The sequence below is a fragment of the Phalacrocorax carbo genome, chromosome 11 (assembly GCF_963921805.1).
Source record: "Phalacrocorax carbo chromosome 11, bPhaCar2.1, whole genome shotgun sequence".
Classification (NCBI taxonomy): domain Eukaryota; kingdom Metazoa; phylum Chordata; class Aves; order Suliformes; family Phalacrocoracidae; genus Phalacrocorax; species Phalacrocorax carbo.
This window is the reverse complement of record NC_087523.1, coordinates 10,160,081-10,182,205: the sequence shown is the minus strand read 5'-3', so window position 1 is coordinate 10,182,205 and position 22,125 is coordinate 10,160,081. Positions and strand designations below refer to the sequence as shown.

The window sequence follows — 22,125 nt, the reverse complement described above, 5'->3', positions numbered from 1 at the left end:
AATTTTCCTAAAGAATATTCAGTAAGTTTATGGTCAGGTTTTTGCTCTGTTTTGTAAGTCCAATTTTCAAACCCAGGCTTTTGCTCTTTGGAAACATATTTACTGTCATTCTTCTCCAACTCAGCTTAAATGGCTAGTATACTGATATATATCCCAAGCTCAGGCAGTTGTATTGGTTATTACAAGACGTAATGGAAGTCAGGTATAACTACTGTTATTTACCTCATCAGCAGATAAAGGACAAGCAGCTTTTTCTACTGCTGTCTTCTACCGCTGAGGCTTCCTGTATGGGGCTCTTGCAAGCCTTGACCGAGCAGCTGTAGAACCAGACTCATGCCCTGCCTCCCTTGATGGGTAAAGGAGTTACTCCCTTGGTGAATAAATAGAAGAATTAAATAGACCTTGGTATTTAGGGAACCGTGAGCAGAAAACTTGATGCATGGACTTGCAGTAGCAATTTGTTGGAGACGGATAGCATTTTCGCACAAGCATACTTGGTTCCACATCTACCCAAAAGTGCTGTTCAGAGGACATCGTTTTTATTCCGCATAATTTCTGATTTCCGGTGATGCTTGGGCAGCAGCTCGGAGAGAACTTGCAGAGAACATAGCCGTTTTGAACACACATATCACAAAACCCTAGACGTCCCCCAGAGAACACTGAGGTCAAAAAGGAGAGGCCCCATGAGTCAGACCAGGCTTTTTTCAGCTCACAATTTTGGATTCTTGTGCCTCAGATCCAGCTGTGTTCTAATTGAGCCCTTTTTTGAACTGACCCCAGCCACCTTATGAAGAGCCTATGATTATGTCGGTTGAGACCTGAAGTATTGACAGAAGCACTTGCAAGATCAGAAATTAAAAAGGAGGAATCTCACCATCGGTGTGGGGCAACTGAGGACCCTTCTGCTCCCAAAAGGGACAATTCCCCACAGCCCCGTGCCACTAATTATCTCTGCCTCTTGTTGGACCTGGTAATCATTCAGCCACACAGCATCATTTGTTAGCATTAGGGAGCATGTAGAGAAAAAAAAAGTTGATTGTGTTTTTTTAACACATAGGCAAACTCGCTGCACAAGCCCACAATCAGTAGCTTTGGTTGCGTGGGTGGACATGGCAGGAACACATGGCTAAGGGCAGAGCACCAGCACGATCATCAATCAGCTTATGCCAAGCATGAAGCCATACCCCAAGTACTTATTTAACAGATCATTCTCCAGATACCTCAGGTGTGTCTATATGAGTTCCAGTCACTACATTGCAGGCGTATTGACTAACAAGAACATGAGCAAGCATGAGATTTGCAACAGAGAGATGTAGGGCAGGACTCAATGAGCTTGAGAAACGGGAAGTCGGGGTAGGTGGCAGGGATCAAAGGCTTTGGCAGGAGTTCTGATTGCCGCGCATCGGGATGAGAAAATGGCAACGACGGGAGTCCTCAGGGAGGAGGGAGAGAGCCGGGGAAATGCATTTCAGCTGCCTCTGACAGGCAGGTAGCCAAAACTTTGCGGACCACTGGATGTCTGCTTCGCATTGGCTCTCCCAGGAGAAAGGGTAGACAAAACAGAAAGAAGCAAGGAAGGAAAAGATTAGCAAGGACACAAAGCAGAGAGAGGTTGCTGTATCTTGGATCAGCTTGACTCTACAAAGGTCATCACTAGCAGGCATAGTCCGTGCCATAGGTAGTCACGCTGCCTGATCGCAGTCACGCAGCTTAAATGTTCCACGTCCCGAAACTTTAAGCCTCAATTTTTATTTGATTCCAACTGCAGGCCCTTGGGCACTTTCTAACAGCAACTAGGAAATTTGCTAAATCCTCTTCTTTTCCCAGGAGTATAAAAACAAACAAGCAGAAAAGAAAAAAAACAAAACGTCATTAACACAGGATATTCCCCACCCTATCATAAAAAGATCCACTTCCCTTTTTCTAAAAGGAGTGTCTTAAAAAGCAGATGAAGTCTTGCAAAACTCCTTGAAGAGCTGCGTAAATATTGAAGCCTTCTGTTGGCTTACGAATAAGTAATTTTCACTAATGAATTTTAGTTTGTCTTGAAACTTAGCCAAAGTCTCCTCTCTGCTGGATCTGTACTATTTTTAGAATATCTGTATTTGGGTGGCAACCAGAAGCAAGCTTGTTAGCTACCACAAAAATCGAGCTCAGAAGAAAAAGCCTTATCCCAAACCTTTTCTTATCCAGAAATACATCAAAATATCACTTGCTTGTTGCTTCTGTGAGGATTTGTGAAAAACTACATGCCGTGTCACACCCGTAAAAGTGAGAGCAAAACTGCAAGTGACCATATCATGTTTGGAAGGGGCCGAAGCAGAGGGCGTTTGGGGAAGTTTGTAGAAGGAAGAATGTGTAGCAGCAGATCAGAAGAAGAAGGATATGCGTTTGTAGTACAGATGGGAACCGTAGAAGTGATCTGAATTTGCAGAAGAGATTTTGGAAAGAGGAGTTCTGCCAGGGGGATTGAATAACTACGTTTAACACCAGGAGAACTAGTCGGGGATGTGCTAACATAGTTGCTTTCCTGGTGGGAGGACAGGAATGTCCCGGGCACGTTTCAGCAGTAGTGGGAACAGAGCGCAGATCTGCTTCTAAAAGAAAACGTCTTTGACTTCAGAACAAGCTCTTTCAGAGTTTGTGGCCGTGCCGAGGTGCAGTGCGAGCGGAGCTGCTGCCGGTGGGGGCCGCGGGGGAGCGCGGGGCGTGCGCCGGGCGTGGCGCGGCGGCTGCGGAGGGCGTGCGGGCAGCGCTGGGGCCGGGCGGGGGGCGGCGGGGCCGGGCGGGGGCGGGGGGGCTCGGGGAGCGCCCCGGGAGGCGCGGAGGGCTCCGGCGGAAAGAACAGCGGTGCGGGAAGCAGCGGTGGCCAGCGGGGAGCGGGAGGAAGGCAGGAGCCGGTGCGACAAGGGGTGGCGACAGAGGGAGGAGAGCGGGGGCAGCGTGGGGACGGGGGATGTCGCGGGAGGCTCCCGTGGCAGCCGGAGGGGGGGGGGGGGGTGGCGGCCCAGCCCCGCGGGGCCTGCCCCTGCCCCTCCCCAACGCCGGGCAGCCCTGGGGCGGGGGGCGGCGGCGCCGGGAGCCGGGGGCCCAGCCCCGGGGCGGGGCGGGGGCGGTGCTGCCCAGGTGCGGGGGCCGGACCGCCGCCGCTCCCCGCTCGGCTCGGGTTACCTGGGCGGGCCGCGGCGCGGCACTTCTCGTCTGGCCCGGCCCCCGCGACGGGAAGTGGGAGCGAGGGGCCGCGCTCGGGCAGCCGGGACGCCGGAGCTCCGCAGCCGCCCGGAGCCCCGCAGCCGCCCGGGGACATGGAGCCTCCCGGAGCCTTGCTGCGGTACCGGCTTCTCCTCGCCGTCTGCTGGGTGGTCGCCGCGGGGACGGCGGCAGGTAGGAGCGGGAAGGGGAGCGGGACGGCGGCGGGCTGCGAGCCCCGGGCCGGGCTGGCCCCGCTCCGCTCCGGGCGCTGGCCGCCGCGCCGTGGCTGCCGGCCGGGGCCGGGGCCGGGGCCGGGGCCGGGGCCGCGACACCCGGGGGGAGCCGCCGCGGGGGCCTCCCCGTGCGTGGCGCGGGCGGCCGGGGGAGCCGCGCTGCCCGCTCGGCCGCGGGCTCCGGCCGGGTGCGTTCGCCTGTTTGAGCCAAATGCTTTCAATTTTTGGTAGAAGAGGGCCGAAGCGCGTCGGCTGCGTGCGAGAGCGGTGCCGGCAGCGTCCCTGCCCCTTGCCGGGCGGAGGAACGGCGGTGGTTAAAAATCTGCTTTTCTCTCGCTGGAAGGCAGCGTTTGACAGCGTCAGCAGAAGTCTTTAAAGGTCTCTTTTCGGTTCCCGAGACCGTCTCTGCGTTAAAACCGAGGCAGAAGCCCCCCGCCCTCGGCTCGGAGCGCGGAGGCAGCCGCGGGCGCTGCGGGGCCGGTGCGGGAGCGCCGAGCGCCGGCCGCGTCCCCTGCGGTGCCCTTTGGCCGCTGCCTTCGCCGTTACTTTTCGTTTCCCCGCTTTTGGAAGCGGGAGCGCTTCGTCGCAGGAAAGGTGCGCGTGTGCCGGAGGGGGATTCAGCGGGAACGGGGCTCGACGGCGTCTTAGTTCAGGCTTTGCTAACGTGATGCAAAAATACAGTTGCAAACGCCGGAGAATTATTTTTCAACTGGCTACGATTCATTTTATAACTAACCTTAAGAAAATACAGCAGGACAAAATACACTTAACAAACACTTTACGATGCCTGATGCAAAGTATTTGTTGATGTTTCCACAGTATCGCTTTTGGAAATAAAATGGGTTTTATGCAGGATTGCCTCAGCTAATCTCTGTTAGTTCCTGCTGCACTTTATTTTCCTAGAAGCATCGCTGTCGTTTTGTTTTTTAAGAGTGAGATAATGTCTTTCATAGTTGGTCTTCGAGTTGTCCTGCTAATTGCTGGAGCAATGAGATTTTAATAACACAATTATTAGACTGTATTTTATACAACAAAAATATGAGACTGGCCAAGCCTATGAATAAAAGTAATTCTCCAGCTGAATATAACATTAAAGCACAAGCTTCAGAATTGTATAGGCTACTCAAAAGCCTACTAGATGTAAGCTTTTTATGCTAATATGATTTATTAATTTATTTCTAAACCTCAAATAGTTGCAGTTCTTTGTGAGGTTAGAAATCTGCAAGCTTAAGCACAATTACTTCTAATCAAACCTAAAAGGAAACATGTAGACATTCAGAATGGCAATCGGGTGTCACTATTTTTTTAAATGGTTTGTGGCTTTTGTAGGTAGCAGAAAGCGTGATCATGAAAAGACAGAATACTTGCAGCTGTGTAGTCTTGTTGAATAAATATATATGTGTAATTTTTTTAACGTGATCTAAAGGACTCGGTATTTGTCAAGCCCCCAGTGCTGTTCTAAAGCCTGTCATAGGTTTTTGTTAGTGGAACAGGTAATAGGCAAAGATGTTCTGGCTAGGCTCAGATTTCTCAGAGGAGATCTACATGCAGACACACAGATGGTGATAATGTCTGACCTCTACCACTGCCTGTCCTGTAACTATGCAAAGGTGTGAGAAAGCTCCAGGAGTTGGATGAATTTCCTTAAAGCTTTGGCAGCTCGGGCTCTTAGGAAGTGTAAGATAATGGTGTCATGGACGCTTTGAGCAGATTTCTTGCTGAAAGAAGCTGTTTTGCCTTTCCATCTGCCCTCTTCCTTGCGCTGGCAGAAGGAAATGGGGCTGCACTGTGACCTGAATGGGAAAACTGATATTGGTGGAATTATTATTTCCTTTCCCCCAAATGTTGGAGGGGTTTAAGCCTGGTTTTCTGGGACGAGCAAGTTTCCTGGGATGAGCAAGACCTGCAGCCGGAGTTGATACCAGTTTGAGGTGTTTGTGACTACTGCGTAACAAGGGTACTTTCTTTCCACAGACAAATAGGTGGTGGTGCCTCAGTGTTGATACCTGTAGATACCCTTGAGAAGCAGTCTCATTTGGCCTCTTATTTAACATCTCCTAATAATACACATTAGACTATCCCTTAAAAAAAAAACCAAAACCAAAATTCACTTTCATTTTCTTAGGGAATTACCAGTTGGTCACTTTTTCCCTAGAGTTGGAGTCTGACACATACTTTTTTTCTTACAGTTTTATTTTTTCTGTGATATTTCCCTTCTTTGTTTTCTAATACAACCTTCAAGCTGTGTGACTGGATATTGAGTAGCCTGTGAATCGGTGCACAAGAGTAAGGAAGGGTCAATGCACAAATGGATTTATCCCAGCAACTGTCTCTGAGTCATGGCTCTTCCTCTTTGTCTTTCTTGCTTTTGGGGAGGTGAAAAAAATATACCGCTCAAGTGCGTCAGCAGTAAATTACTATTTATCCCACATTGGTTTTGCTCACTGTGCCAGAGCATAGCATTAAAAGTTTAATAGGTGAGTAATTGAAAAAGCATTGTGGTTTCTTTGTTGTTTTTTAACATTTTCGGTTTTGCTTGGATTGGGCTCAATTGTGGTTGTAACATACAGCTGTTGCCTGCAAGATGTAATTGCTTGTCGCCTTGAAGTTTTCTCTCTAAAACTGCATTGATGGATATTTTGGGGTAGAATGAAGTGTTAATTGCTCCACAAAACGTATATGCTATTTTACTAAAGATTCAGCGTGCATGATGTGAGCTTACAGCAGAAAAGACCTGAGAGATGAGGCTCATGTTCCCTCCACAAGCATTACTTTCATTATCACAGCCACTACACTGCTGCATGCTGCAGTTTCGTAAAAACTACTTTTCAAAAATTTTTGTGTGCGCATTTCTTAAAATCATTTAAACGATTGACAGACTGAGCCAACAGGAATAGTAGAAACAATTTAGTGGGAGTAGCTTATCTGATAGCAAATACGAGCTGATGAAATTGAGAAGTCATTTGTGTTCTTTCCTGTTGGAGAGTTAAAAACCCGTCAGTATTACTAGTGGTAAAATGTGGACCAAGAGGATTGTTACACTGGTAACTTCTTTCCTTTAGGAGAAAAAGCTCCTCCACCTCCATCCAACCTGCACTACTCGCTTATCCAAATCTGCACCCTGAACTGGACGTGGAACCCCCCCGAGAATGTCAGCAGTGGCTGCGACTTGAAGTATTCCAGTGACATCAAGATTGATAATGTCACTCAGGACAAAAGAGTAAGTGCGCTCTGCTATGCTCTGGTAAATGTCTTGATGTGATAAAATTGTGTGTGTGTAAGTGCACATATATATATATAAAATGTATATATAAATATATAGAAATATAGTTTTAATGTAGCCTTTAATGCTTGTTCTGGGATGAAAACCTCAAAAATGAGTCTTACCAGCATGTGGGATCCTCAGATCGGAAAAATCTGTCTGTCGCTCTCTGATAATTGAGCTGCTACCGATAACACAGAAGTACCATAACAATAACGTGAAAAGACTTGTTTCAGGCTTTGCTTATGCAGCTTTCTCGCAAAAACAAAACATATACAGGGCAGTCTACATCCTTGAGATTTAAATGGGAATTTGCAAAGGCTAATCTCCTTCACTTTGAGCTCAATTTAAGAAAGAAAGAGGCATGCACGTTATCCTTGGTGTAGCTGTGATTTGGCAGCAGAGTCTTTTGGAGGTAATGCCAAGTATTAACGTATTCCCACATTTGCCCTGTCTCTGCGCTTACAGTTATTCATGAGGGTTATGTTATGAAGATGACATGGAACACATGTTCCCTGGAACAGAAATTGCAAAACTTCTTTATTTTGGGCTTTTGTTTTTATGCCTGTGGTAGATGGTTTGCAGCCCAGATGTCATCCTTGGTGTGGATTAACAACTGTTTGGTCAGGACTGAGAGCAGCATTGCAGCGTTACTGAAGGGGCTGTAGGACGAATATTTTTACAATTTATTGCCTGTAAGGTAACATGCTGTCAGTCCAGAATTCCAAACCGTCAGAATTTGAAGGCTGTGGCGTTGGCCAAAATAGCAGTGACTGCTATTTTGGATATGGTTAAAACTGATATGATGCCTCTTGAAACAGTCCTTCATTGTTGAGCCCTATTACCTTTTTATGGCCTGATGTTTACAATGCCTTTTGATGGTTACTACTGTGCTTTTCTGACAGCTCCAGGATATCCTGAAATTGAAGTAAGACTGTGGTTTCGCAATCAGCTGAGCTGATTTAATGGCGTAACACTGCTAAAAGGGTGATATTTCATTTTTGACGCCTCTTTCTCTAATGATCTTCATTGGACCTTTAGATAAGCCAGTTGATGAACTTGCTAACTCAGCAGAAACCTGTTTACCTCTTCTGATGCGTTCATTAACAAATTAATGAGTTGAAAGTCTGCTTGGTTAACCAGCTGAATGAGTTCGTGGAAGGGCCTAATGTGTTGGGGTCAGTAGCTGTAAAAGAGCAGTGGGACAGCAGTTTCACATGACAGGGTGAACCAGACTGCATACCACCTTTCTGCATCTTTTTGCATTGCAGCTGGTAGAACCTACTCTGTTCATCGCTGTCTGATTTCCCTGCCCTTTCAATAGTGTCAATGTATTTTTTTTTTTTAATGCACCAGTGGTTACACCATTCTTTGCTCATAACATAGATTTGGCTTTTTTTCATGTCCTGTTTCCAGTTAAGTAAAAGACATCCCCCTAGCCCAGTAAAAGACGCTCAAGAAAGCATACAAGAAAAGGGTGAGCCTTTTTTTCACACAAACAGGTACTCTCTTCTGAAAATGGAAGCTCATGGACTGCTTGGGCCTGATGTATCCACACCAACTGTTCCCACTGCTTTTTGGGGACATCTTCAGATGTTCTTTCTTCTGTTCTTCGCACACACACAGAAAGATGAAGATTAGATCTGTAAACTCCTGTCTGTTAGCTGTGTTATAAACATGCTTGTTTTGCATTATCCATGGAGGCTTACTGTAGGATCATTTTCCCCCATGTTATAGTCGTTTCTTCATCTCTGTATGGCCATTGCTCATGTCTACAGGTCACTGGAGTAGTCGTTTTCCTTCAGTGAGTTCCGAATGTGCCTGATGAGCAAAAACAAAAGCTAAGTGATGCTGAGGCCTCCTGTGTTGTCAGACGCTTATTTCATTTGGCTTTGAGTTGCAGCCTTTCTGAGGGGCTGTAATGTATTCTTCTGTTAATAGTATTTCCCCTGTGTCTGATATGGTACACCAAATGTTCTGGTTCTCTTTCTGACCCCACCTAAACCCAGGAATGGAGTAAGAGTCGCTTCCGTGTGACTGATATGTTCCTGAACAGGGAAATGAGTTTCGGAGTGAGAAGTGAATGCGAGTACAACGCCACCAGCAGTTACAGCAAATGGGTGGAGACCACTCTTCTGCCAAAAGGTAACGCGTGCAGCAGCCAGACCTGAGGCAGACGTGCCCGTCTTGGCCTGAGGAGACATGGCCTTGTTTTCTGTCCCGTTTTAACAAAATACTGTAGAAATATATCATAGAGAAATAGGGAGATACCCGACACAAGGGCTAGCTCAGTTGATAGAGCTCAGACAGGACAATTATACTACATTTAAACACAGCTGGAGCCTTCTGATGTTTAAAACCTCATGGGCAAGCTTGTAAAATTTAAATGCCCTTCCAAGGCAGTGATATGATTCCTGTTATTCCTCTTGTCCCTGCCGTGCTGTGATTGTGGGATAAGAGATAACTTAGGTTGTATTAAGCCTGCTGACTTCATGACTAACATCTAAGTCAGTTTATTTTGTATCTTTCTGTACAAGCATAAGTCCCTAAAATAACCCTACATTTGTAAATGTTAGAGGGATGAATCTAGCAAATTTTAACAGCTTGATGAATAAACAACTTAAATAGGGTTCTCTTTTTTCAAACGAGGTGACTGGGATCCATGAAGTTGTGCATAGCAAAATGAATAGAAAAAAAATATTTTTTGTTTCTTGACACTCTTGACATAAGGGGTCCATAGCAGAATTGTTAGGACGCAGACTTTAAGCAATAATGTATTCTGCTGGATGCTGAAAGGTAGGAGGTATAGCAAGGAAATAGAGCCTTTTGCCTTGAGTAGGAAAAGCCTGTTTAACCCAGGAGCATGACTCCATGTGGATAAAAACCAGGTGTGGACAGGAGAGGCTGAGGCCTTATTAGGCTTGTCTGCATGTCTGTCAAAAGGTATTCTGGAAAATCAGGGAAGCAGACCATTAGGACAATGCATACTAAACAGGTTGGGGCTTTTAAAAGTCTACTTGCAGATAAAATATTTTTAAATACTTCTTGGAATAGGAAAACCAGTTTCATTTTCCTATACTCGTAGACAGTTGCTACTCTGAGGAGAACGCAAGCTTGGGAGTAGAGGGTAGTTTGAGGTTTGCTATCAGTAGAAGTCTGGAGTGTTGATAAACTTAACTTTTTTTTTTTAGTTCCTGGAGACATTGCAACTTGTTAAAAGGAAAAGATATCTAATGTGCAGCAATATGATAATACAGTATAAGTAACTTGTACTATACAAAAATGCAAGATTAAATATGAAAGACTTTATTCCATAATTGCTTTCCCTCAGAGATACTTTGATGTCTCTATTCACAATTGCTATGTACTCGTTTGTATTTATGTTCTGAAATTTGGGTTTTCAATATGTTGAAGAAGTTGAATGTCTAGAGGTTTATGGGTCTTAATTAAAAGTAAACTTACCCCAGGGTTGCATTTTTCCATATTTAAGATCTGCAGGTATTTCCATATTCAGAATACTGAGAAACTAATATTGTAGCTGGAGAAGATACTGTAATTAAATGCTGCCTATTTTTAACATTGATGGCTGTAATAACTATAACAAAGCTAAGTGCTTTCCCTATAACTGCCTATAAATATAGCTCCTTTTTAAAGTATCTGTAGTTGAACAGAAAAAAATATTTTCCTGACTCAACCCCTTGTCCTTAGCATTAGATAACTCTAAGTAGTACCTCAGACATGGTGAAAACTGAGATTCCCTGTTATTAGCTTGCATTTAGAAGTCACCCTGCTGAGATGTCAGCTATTGCAAGCAATAAACAACTGGGGTTCATCGCTGGCTATGCTGAGGCGGGCGGTGCTGGCTGAGAGGTAACCCATCTTTGCCTTCCAGGCAGCTCCAGTTACATAAAAAGGGATGTTTTCCTTCTGGAAGCTGGGGAGAAGACTTCGCTGGTGAAATAAATCTTAAGAGGCCTTTCCAACTTGCCTTGCAGGTATTCCAGGTACTGCTGCTGTTGACCTGAGCTGTATTTGGCACAACTTGGAGTACATGGCTTGTACGTGGTATGCTGGGGAGAATGCAAGCAGTGTTACCAATTACACGTTGTTTTACTGGTTCGTATGAACTTTTTATTCCCAAATCTAATGTGCTTTAGTCCTAATCTTCAGTTTTACATTACACGATTTACCTGTCTGCTTCCTGCTGCTTCAGAAGATCCCAGGGCATTGTGTACAAGTTATTGCTGGGTCTTGTCCAACAGAAAACTTCACTGGTGAAGGGTCAAGAGGTTGCTGTTGCTGAGTGTTTTCGGCAAGCTGATGTAACTATTATGTGAACCACTGGCTGCTTCTGAGCCCATTTTAAAATAACTGTTGCTTTCTAATTTTTTCTAAATGTGGATTCAAAGAGGGAAGAATTATGAACTGAACTAGACCAATATATTAATTGTGTTCTTTGCAGCCCAACAAACACGGGCCGTTTAAGTCAGCGCTACTGTATGTGTCAGCTCTTAAATGACTGGAAAATGGTATGAAAATGTTAATAACACTTAGCAGTAGTTTTGTTTGTATCTTCTATGTCATAAATAACCAATTCACCTTGAAGGTTATGGAGAACATCTTTTTATCATCATCCACGCTTGCCAGCTGTCTGCCATAAATAGACTCTTGTTCCAAAGGAGCAGAATGGTGGAGTGAGCAAAAACTTGGCAGCAAGATCTGCGCATGCTAATCTGTGCATACTTCTGCATGTTGATGGGGCTTGTGAAATGCCAGATTGCATTAACTTCTGTAGAAATATTGAAGTTTTCTTTCTGAAAGCCCCTTGTTGTAGTTTTAAATGAGCTTTCTCTCTTATCTGAACTAAGTAAACAGACTTTTTCCTCTTCCTGTCCAGTGGCAGTCCTGCAGGCTAACCGTTTGATTTAAGGCATTTTGACAGCAAACGGCAGAAAACTTGCTACTTTAGTTAAATGTGGGGAGGACTGTTTTCTAAACTGCTACTCAAAGAAATTTTTTCTTTATTACAAGAACAGTACCAATGAGATGTTGAAGACCTGAATTTCTGGGTAAATAGATACTTACTGGAATAATGCTCTAATTAGAGCTCTACATCTTCAACTCACTCTTTCTTTTTAATGAAAGATGTAGCTGCAGTGACAAGTGTTTTGATTCATGCTGCTTAGAAAGAAAAATACTTCTTTCTAGTTTTAAAGTTGAAAGCTAAAGAAACACTTGATTTATGGACTGAAAGATACATTTTCCATAATGCAGGTGAGGTTTTGGTTGTGTGTCTGAGGTTTTTCGTCTTAATTTGGGTTTTTTTTCCTCAGAAATAACTGAACAATGGTGTGAAAAATTATTGCTTAGCTCCATTTCGTATTCTTCTTCACTGATACTTTCCTCTAAAACCGTATCTTTTCATCCAAAGTGGACGTGAATGTGACATTAGCTTAGAACAAACATGTCTAGTCAGTGCACAGGAACACTTGCTGAAACAGAGGCTTAGGAGGGCAGGTTGGTGCCGTCTGCTCTGAATGCCTCCCATCTTCATCAGATCAGGGTGGAGAGGTGAGAAGAGTGGATAAAGAAGGGGTCTGTCCTGAAAACAGGGCAGACAGTTTTTGGCTTGCCAAGCTCCAATATATTGTGATGTGAAGTAGGAGAATGTCACTCCTATTGTGCTCCTGAATCATAGAATTATTGGAAAAGGTTGGAAAAGACCCTTAAGATCGAGTCCAACCACTAACCTATCACTGCCAAGTCCACCACTAAACCATATCCTCACACACCACATCTACCCTTCTTTTAAATACCTCCAGGGATGGTGACTCCACCACCTCCCTGGGCAGCCTGTTCCAATGGTTGACAGCCCTTTTGGTGAAGAAGTTTTTCCTAATATCCAACCTAAACTTCCCCTGGTGCAGCTTGATGGAATGAAGCTCTGTATCATTTTTAAATACATAATCAGTTTTCTTGGGAGGAAGAGCTGCTGGCATATTTTCACTGGGACTTCCGGAGCAAAGCGAAGCAAGGAAGAAGGCTGTCATAGCTTATCTGTTACGGGAAGTAGGTACTGACATTTTGAAAAGCAGGTGCAGGCAATAGGTGAAACCTGGCAGTCTCAGGCAAGAGCTGCGATGCCCGTGGCATAGCTAAAGATTAATCAGCTCATTCTGTTACAGAAGTGAAATTCTGTTGATGGGAAGTGACCCAAATTAGTTTACTTTCCAAATATTTTTTTCCTTGACGTTGTTTTCCCATGTAGAAAATGTGAACCAAAGCTGAAAGCAGCTGTTATATCTGGTGCTTGGATGTAAAGCGAAGCTGCCTCTCTTTCTACTTGACACTCTACAAAAACAATATTCTTGCTAAAGCTTGAACTAAATGAGAAGCTTCTTACTTTGCTTAGGTTTACTTTTGTATATGCTGCAGCACAGATTTAATGCAAGATCAGTTGTTAGAATTGGTAACAGGTTTAAGAACAAGCCTGCCTCTTGCTGTCCTATTCTTCTGAAGTTTTAAAAAACATTTTTATTCCTATAGGTTTGATGGTTTGAAAAACAGTGAGAAGTGCAGCAACTATTCTGTGCACGGAAGAACTTTCAGATGCACTTTCAATCTTAGCTTCCCAAAAGGCACCAGTACTTACCCACCTATAAGTATTTTGGTTAGAGATGGTTCTGAAGAAATTAGGCCTCTGTGTACAAGTAAAAATCCTACCACCCTTGGTAAGTTTAACACCACATTATAAAAAATTATTTTAAAAAATAAGTTTGCTAGTATATCATTGTGTTTGAGAAGCTTGCACTTCTAAGCTGTGGGTGAGACAACAAGATTATTGTGCTCCCTTCTGTTGATCTTTGATTTGGAAATTATATAGACAGGGTTTGTTTCTTTGGGGGTAGAAGGGTCACTTTTCACTCATTTTTACTCTTATTCTTCAGTTGTTTTTATTCTTGCTTGACTTTTTGGTGTTAACTTTTTCCTTGTTCTGTTCCTAAACTGGTATAAGTGTAATATTATGCAATACAGGACTTGAACAACTTTTGTAAGCGGTGAAATATACTTTTTAACTAATTCTTCCATTTTGCATTTCAGTAAAACCTGCTACACCAAGACGAGTTACACTGTCAAAGACTAATGGTGAAATACGTGTAGAATGGAGTGGACCAGACACCTTTCCAGAAAAGTGTTTATTTTATGAAGTTGAATATCACAATGGTGATTTGCACAACACTCAGACAATTCAAGTAATTTTTAATTACTTACAGTTAACTGATTTTTTTTCTATGTGCCTTTTATAATTTGTGTTGATATACACAGTACATCAACTATGTGCTGTTTAAAAATGAAAAATTATATATGCTGCATGCGCGCAGGTCTGGTGCACTAGCTGGGAGTGTTGTGTGGACATAAGATTTTTCTCCCGTACAGTAGGTTTCTGGTAGTAATATCTCTACAGCGCAATTCATACAAGTCTTCTGAATCCTTGCCATCACTCGCTATGGCAAAGCAGTAAGTCTGATAAAGAAGTATACACTAAATAAACAACACCTATCAGGAAATACACTGCAGTGCATGTACCCGTTTGCTTCTTAGTGATACGGGACTTTGCTCTGCTGCTGTTGGGTTTTCCTGTCGTTGGTCAGCACTCGGTCAGATAACTGCCTTGTCTTTGAATGGCATGTCTTGCTAACCATACAGTAAAATTAATTGTGTGGGCACACAAGAATGCAGAATGTTATACAGAAAAGCAAGGGGATAAAAAGACTGAGGATGGGGGGGAAGAAAAAGGTGTGTGCTCTTAGACACGCTGATTTTAATGTACGTATAAAAAGTATTGACTTTGGTGTCTGGATATACTCATGCCTGTATCTGCATAGCCAAACTGGCTGTACTGTTTGATCAGAATGGTAAACAACATGATAAATTTAAAAGTAAGGTGGCAGTCTTCTCCTGTGGAGCTTACTTAGTTATTTGTCCTACCCCAAATTTAGCAAGCTCAAATAATATCGAAATTCCTCAGGGAACTGGCATTTTGGATCAAAAGTAAGTGATGTTTGATCCCAGTCAGTGTGTTTGCGTGCCTCTGTAGAGGCATTGCAGAGGACTTCTGCATGGTCAAAGCTGGATCAGCATTGCTGCCCTGACAGAGAGGGGAAGGCTGCATAAATCACAGATGTTTCTCAAAAAAAAAAAAGGCACTGTTCCAGACACTGAGTCTTAGTTTAATCATAAATGCCAAATGCTGGGTGATAAGTGTAGCAGTGCATAAGTAAATCTTAGCTTTGGAATCTCTATTTAGGCAGTCTGTGCTGGTTAAATGCTACTATGTCCTTTTTTATGAAGTTCAGTACTCACAAAAAGATCTTCCATCAGAACATTCAGAATATATTATTGCACAATGAAAATAGGCTTGTAAATGACTAAGAATACATTGGTAATTGAACAAGGCAAATTACCTGTTCTTTTCACCTTAGGTTGAAAAAAATTATACGTCAATTCCTAGCATTGATCCTAATAGCAAGTACATCTTCAAAGTGAGAGCAAAACCAAAGCCTGACTGTTACAGCAGCGAGCTCTGTAGCGACTGGAGCGAAGAAAAGAGTATTGGTGAGAGCTACTGTTCCTGCAATCTGTTGCACTTGATTCTTCATCTGTAAGGCTTCTAGTCTAATACCTTTTGCCTGCTAAGTAAATGGGCGTCGAAGATCATCTGCCTGTGTCTGTTTAATTTTAGGTGAAAAGAGGGCGCAGGAGAGTTCGAGTCTTTCAGCAGTGCCATCGGTTACTGCCTGTACTGCTGTACGTGTCGATGGGTTGCCACCTGTGTAGCTGTGTGATAACCCCTGTCCAGTGCTCTCAGTTTTTCAGCCCTGAGTCTCCTGGTTTTAATCTTCTTGCCGAGTGTGTCCATACTATAGTATCATTCTTTGAAAAACGAGTCCTTGCCTACAAAAGTTCTAGTATATTTAAAAAACCTTCCGTCTATGAATTAATCAACTTGTTGTCATTATTCCTAAAAAGCCTCCCAAAACATCCCTGAGTTTCTACAATTTTTGTTTTCCAGGTGAGAAGACGGACTCTACGTTCTATTTTGTTTTAATAATCACCATTCCATTAATAGTAGCAGTATCTACAATAATTCTACTAGTTTACCTAAAAAGGTAAATTACGCTCTCCCATTATTTACAGTCCAGTAATTCTGACTGGTCTTTGACTTGAGTTACAATTGATCTCTCTTCCAGGTAACTGTCCGTGATGTGGCATGTTTCAGTAGCAGCTGTTTTATCCATAACATTCATTGCATCACAAAAATAGCGGCACCGTTGCGCGGCAGTCATTAGCATTAGGTTTATAGACCATATACGTGCCCTGGCAGCCCTTGGCTAACTTTGTTTATGTACGCTCACCATTAGATTCTTATTGCACAGCTGTTGCATCCCCTCTCTTTAAACAATGAAGTCCAAACTCAAAACTAAGCTTATATAATATATTTAACCAGACTTTTAAAAAAGTATACTTTTGCTGCTGTCTTTGTCAACAGTGAAAGTTATTTAGAATCTGTCTGTGTGAGCAGTCGCGTTTCCTTTTGCTTTGGGGAGTAAAAATTGGGCTACAGTGGCAGAGAATAAAAGCTGGCCAGTGATGCCGAAGCTGACTCCACAAATTTTCTTGACTGTACCCAAGTATGATATTGAAATTATGACTTTTAGATTAATATATCTGTCATCTAAAGCTTTTCTATTTAATTTTCTGAAGGCTGAAGATATTAATCCTTCCACCAATTCCGGACCCTAGAGAAATTCTTAAGCGCATGTTTGGAGAGCAGAATGAGGATTCCCAGGTTAGTAAGAAGCTGTTAGGCCAACTAATCTATTGAAGTGGAATCTGTAGGCTTCCAATTTTCTTCACCCTAATACCTAGGTCTATCTTAAAACCAACTGTATATAAGTAAGTATATTGTATGAAGATTAAGTATTTACAATAGTAGGAGTTGTTCAGAAATAATTATCCAAAGCTGAGAGGGACTTACCCCCCCTCAAATTTCATATACTTTTCTAGATACATTAGCAGAATTGTGATATTCTGTTATTTCACAGACTCGTAGTCCCTTAAATGTGTTTTGGGTTGGTTTGGGGGTTGGGCTTTTTAGACGGGGATTTTCGGGGGGGGGGGGGGGGGGCAGGGGGCGCGGGTGTTGGTTTTGGGTTTTTTTTTCCCTGTTTGTTGGGGGTTTTTGGGGGGTTTTGGGGTGTGTTTTGGTTTTGGGGGGGGGTTTGGTTATTTGCAACTCCTTTACACTGCTTCTCCTGAACATTCAGGTCTTTCTCTACTAGTTGCTCATATTTATGATGCTGAATAAAGCTATTCATATTTGACTTCCAGAAACTTATATTTTTAGCACTTTCACATTTATCACAGTCAGTTAGCTATGAATTAAATCAGGACATTTAGCCTCTTATTGGCAAAAGAACAAAACTAACTATTGCTGCTTCAAGCTCTGGTTGATGAAGGATTTGCTGTGGGGCCTTATTTCAGAAATAATAAACATAATACTGATTATGGAAACTCTTACTTCTAAACAAATCTAACTCAGTATCCCTTTATAAAAATCTTAAGGGGAGTACGCTGACATGCCCTACTTCAGACCTGGACATGAGGCAATGTATGTTGTTCTCTGAACACAGTTGTTGCACGGAAGGGACCTCCTGACTCACTGTGGCATCTCAAAATTGATGCCATTTGTGAAACTTTTGTAGAGGATAACGACTATCTGGGTGTCTGGTGCTGCATGTGCATTGGGTGTTCTCAGCTGCACGGGAGTTGGAAGCATAGCTGACTTACTTTAAAAAAGTCTCCTTTTGTGGCCTCCCAATTGCAAATGGAGTCAGTACAAAATCCAGTATTCCTTTTTTCCACAGAGATGTTCTGAGTTCACCTAATAGTAAACCAGAACTATGTGGAAAGCATGGATCTGGCCTCCTAGTTGACTACCTTTTAGATAAATATTTCAGCATATATTTCTCATTATGGCACTAAGAAGGGACTTTTGGCCTTGAGGATCATAATTATGGTAGCTGTTACATTTTGTTGTGCTTTGAAGTGCTTTGTTGCTGCCCCAGGTAACACCATGTTCTTGCCTCTGAGTATTAGCTTGATCTCTTGATCTTGATCTTCTCTATGTGCTCAGGCTCTCAGTGAGAACTCTACTAAACCTATATCCTCTCTTCTCCATCCTCCTGCCTGAGCTTCACCTGTTAGCTGTAGTTGGAAGCACCCTTAAGATGGGGGCCAACCTTCAGTTCTTCCTTGCCTCCAGAGAGGACAACTCTCCTGTGAACCAGGCCTAAGCCATGACCCTAATAAGCACAACTTGTTGCCCAAGTGCCTTGGATTTTTTGCCACAATATAGGCTGTATGTTGTGAACCAGGTCTGTCTTATGGGGCTAAAAAACCAATGCTCACCATGAAGAAGCACAGTTAAACATGTTGTTCTTCTCTTTCAGAGCTGCGCAAAGGATGATTCTGTGAATGCTTATGACAGGTTACTTAAGGAAGAAGAAATTCATTCTTTAATTTTAACAGAAGCTCCAGCGTGTGCTATTTCTGAAAAAGAAAACCGATAAACTGTGCTTTACCAGTGAAAGATGAGGAAACTTTCATTCCTGCTCCTGTACCTTAGGTGACAATGTAGATGTGAAGAGGCCTGCAAGACATTCACCAACTTTTACCTTACTGAGTCCTTTCTGAGCCTTACTTCTCTGATGCTCAGAAGATCCATCACTAACAGTGGCCGTTCCTCCATCTCTGCTGGAGATACTCATCTTGGATCATTCAAGATGAGTGTGTACATAACTTTCATCTGACTGCATTGCAGCATCTTTTGTTCTGGCTCCAGCCAGCTCTGCCCCATTATTTGTCATTTGCACTTGTGTTTGTGCCTCACATTAGACTGTAAATGAGTGTTTGGAGCAAGCACTGTGACTTCTCTGAAGTATTTGGCTCAATTTTGCAGCAGGTGAGATGAGGCTTGTTTACAGTAGATGGCTCATTAGTGCTACTACGTGGAACTGCTGCCAGGTAGGCTGCCAGAGCATGGACTGTTTGTGGATGCCTGTTTTGTGTCCTCCAGGGCAGGGCACTTCCCAGAGGGCATTTATGGACTGACCTTCTTGTGCTTCTGGTTGATGTGCATCAGCCTTGGCCTGGTCAAACCCCATAAAAGAGGATTGTTTTTCTTTAAAAATGTGTATGAAAAGCCTCTCTGCTTTCCAGCTGGTTTTGAGACTATTCATAGATAAGACTTAGGTTTTTTTATCCTTTCAAGTGCCTGTCCTCAGATGCCTTCCCTTCATGGACTTCTTGGGTTAATTATACTTTGTTTAAAATGATAAATAGAATTTTTTACTTGTGTTGTGCAGTGGCAGATAACTGTATTGAATCTCATGAGACTGTGATTCTACTTTGGCTGTATTGGCCTGAAAACACCTGATTTTTGGAAGCTAAGTCATCCTGAGTGTCCAGCAAAATTACCAGGATGGGTGCATGAGTCTAAGGAGCTGTGGTCAAATTGATTTGCAGGTGCTAAACCACTGAAACTGAATTAATTGAAAGCCTTCAGGACCCATCCTTACTGCTGACCTGATGGATTTGGGGGAAGAGGGGGTGACAACCTTGACCTGCTTTCTAAGGGATAAGCTTTATTCTTCCTATACCCATGAGGCTGTGATTTTAGCCTCCCCTCTAGGAGCTTGGCAATTTAAAACAAAGTGCTGATTTGACTTTAAAAAAACGCAAAGCTTTTTTCTGTATTTTACTGCAGCAGCTGACTTTTTTTTTATAAGTCATGAACTGATTTGTTTGTTTTTCTGACGGTTTTGTTTTGAGGTTGCCTTACCCAGCAAAGCTCAACAGCCGTTTTCTGGTACAGCTGTGACATTGCTCTGCTCTGAGTTCTGAGCATTAGTTTCTTCCCTGTGCTGCAAGGGTGTTAACAGCAGTGTACCTGGGCTGTGCTGGAGGCAGAAAGCAAAGTGGTAGGGAGAAAGGGATCCACGCAAGCTGGTTGTGGGTAGTGTTCAGGATTTTCTTGCTCTTCCCAGCTAAGTGCAGACACATTAGTCGTTGAAACAGACAGTCTTAGCAGACTGGGAAGAGATCTGAGAAGTTTGCAAACTCTATAGTCACTAACCTTTTAAAGTTCAGCCATGTCCTCAAACTCAATTCAAATAACTGAAATGCTATATTCATAGACTATATTGTTCTACAATAAGTAGAACTAACGGAGCTTGCTTTTTGGCTACAAATTTACATCCTTTACCCTCTTATATATACCCCCCTTCTCTTAATAAATCCAATTCTTTCCCCAGTCCCCACTGAGCCTCTTAAACATAGTTTCCTCCACATCTCTTATCTACTTCTTGTTACTGGTAGTAGAAAGGGGAGGAGAAATGTAGAACTATCAGACCCCATATTAGCTTAAATCTTTTGCTTTCAATCAGGCTAAAGAAAAAGAAGACATTCTAAAAATTGGTTAGTGAGACAAAGCAAGAATAAAGCCTCAGGGATTTCAGTGAGAGAAGACAAAACTCAGGTTACACAAAGCCAGCTAGCAGCACTATTTGATGTTCCAGAGGTAAAGGAATAGCATGGAGTAAAGGGTAGTTAAATTCCTGTGCCAACTTGACTCCCTCTCCCCTGCAACGTTCCTATCATTATAGTGATACAAATATTTCTCAAATCTACCTCATCTAGAAGTTGCTCATTGTAGACCACTAGACAGAAGTGTATGATTTCAAGGTGAGTAAGCATAAGAGTATAATATAAAGCTTTGTGGCTTTCAGTATAGCAATCTAGGAAGATGATCCTTGGTACTTTACCCTAAATTCTTTCAACTTTTGTTTTGGTGTTTATGATAAAGCCGAAGCTTATTTGCTTGAAAAAAAAAAAAGAAAACAAAACCCAAACAAACAAACCTCCCCCCCCCAAAACTCATAAAGCCAAAGGAGTGCAAAAAACAGATGGAAGGCACGAGGCCAAAAAGAGCACTGAAATGCAGAGGGTGGTTTAGATCACTATACAGAAATGTCTGGGTAATTCTTTGTTTCACAAATAATAGTAATTGACACACTTCCTAATGGAGGAATTTCTCGAGCCTGTGTGTTGGCATGTAAAGTAAGTGTCTGAGTATATTTTCATCTTTCATGTGTCTTGTTTATGGTTAGGGGTTTTTTAGCTTGAAATTTTCAAAGTTTTGCTATCATTTGTTCTTCGTTGCAGTTACTTGATCTGTAAGTTTGTTTAAAGAATGAATAAATATGTTTGAATGTTTTTCAGTACAATTGCATGGCATTTCATTCTTGGGTTGAGGGATAAACTGAGACAGAAGAGATGGCAGTGGTTTAATGAGAAACATGTTTGAGGCATGCAGAACCCAGAGAAGAAAAACTGAGTGTTGCTTTGCCCTCTTCCCTTTCAGAAGCAAACTCAGCCCACACAATCAGTGGGGAATGGTACAACTGTGACTTCTTTGGCTGGTGAAATGAAACTGAGATGGAGCTGTGCACAAGACTTGTGCTCTCACCCCACGTGTACTCAGTGCCATGCTATTTTCTTACATCGGCTTGGTTTTTTTCATAATACTGTAAAGATTAATAAGCTCTTTGACTGGAATTTGACTGAGGTTGCTGTAGCCTTACCAAATGTAGCTCTGACACCTTATGTCTGTTAGCTGCTGAAGTCATCAAAAATGCCAGGTTGCTAAACTGATGGAAGCTGTTACCTAGTTGCTTAGACCCAAGTGTGTTCAAGTGCCAGCTAAACGTGTTAACAATGGCTTCTTTGAAAGATTCAGAGAAAGCATACTTTGTTCCCTTCAGTTCAGTGAGCAGATCATGCAAAATTAAGGAGTAAACTGTGGAGTTAAAAAGCAAGTTAAAAATATTTTTGGTTTACAGTTTTTGTGCCAATAATGATTTTAATTACTACCTGTAAGTGACCTTTTCATATTTTAATACATTATGTTAAATAATTCGAGTTTCTGTATTTGGCATGCTAGAAAAATTAAATATTTCTTTTTTGTGTGTGAATTTGAATTTCTTTCAATTAAGGAATACCATGACATAGTTGGATAGCTTTAAAGGATTCGATAGATGAACACACCAAATTGTAAGCCATGGTGTTTCAATGATTATTAGGTAGAACTGTTCACAGCTTGGGTATTTCCATTCACTGGAAAGTATTCAATAAACTTAGTTCTGAGTTGGAACTTCAAATATTCAGAATTTCCCCTGGAAAGGAAATGTTGATTTTTTTGTGTTTAAAAAAAAAAAAAAAAGAAACTTCTGGGGTTTTTTTCTCCTCACCTAAGCAAGAGGGGGAGGTAGGTGAGTGGAAGTCCAGGTATGGTCAGGGCTGTGCAGAAACCTCCCT

General features: G+C 42.6%; 1 protein-coding gene across 1 annotated transcript; it reads left to right on the top strand.

The window, feature by feature from the left end:
* The first annotated feature begins 3,216 nt into the window (after nucleotides 1-3,216).
* IL13RA1 (interleukin 13 receptor subunit alpha 1) lies at nucleotides 3,217-21,024 on the top strand. Its single transcript, XM_064462980.1, has 10 exons — nucleotides 3,217-3,384; nucleotides 6,488-6,645; nucleotides 8,697-8,832; nucleotides 10,683-10,803; nucleotides 13,234-13,418; nucleotides 13,789-13,940; nucleotides 15,171-15,303; nucleotides 15,761-15,857; nucleotides 16,453-16,537; nucleotides 18,201-21,024. The coding sequence occupies exons 1-10, from the start codon at nucleotides 3,306-3,308 to the stop codon at nucleotides 18,318-18,320; spliced, it is 1,266 nt and encodes a 421-aa protein (XP_064319050.1). The 5' UTR covers nucleotides 3,217-3,305; the 3' UTR covers nucleotides 18,321-21,024.
* Nucleotides 21,025-22,125: the final 1,101 nt, after the last annotated feature.

What these genes read in the sequence shown, in the direction of transcription:
- IL13RA1 (XM_064462980.1), top strand. Translation starts at nt 3,306, where the DNA reads ATGGAGCCTCCCGGAGCCTTGCTGCGGTACCGGCTTCTCCTCGCCGTC. An exon ending in GAGCGAAGAAAAGAGTATTG is followed by an intron (nt 15,304 to 15,760) that starts GTGAGAGCTACT and finishes TTTGTTTTCCAG; the next exon opens with GTGAGAAGACGGACTCTACG. An exon ending in CTACTAGTTTACCTAAAAAG is followed by an intron (nt 15,858 to 16,452) that starts GTAAATTACGCT and finishes AATTTTCTGAAG; the next exon opens with GCTGAAGATATTAATCCTTC.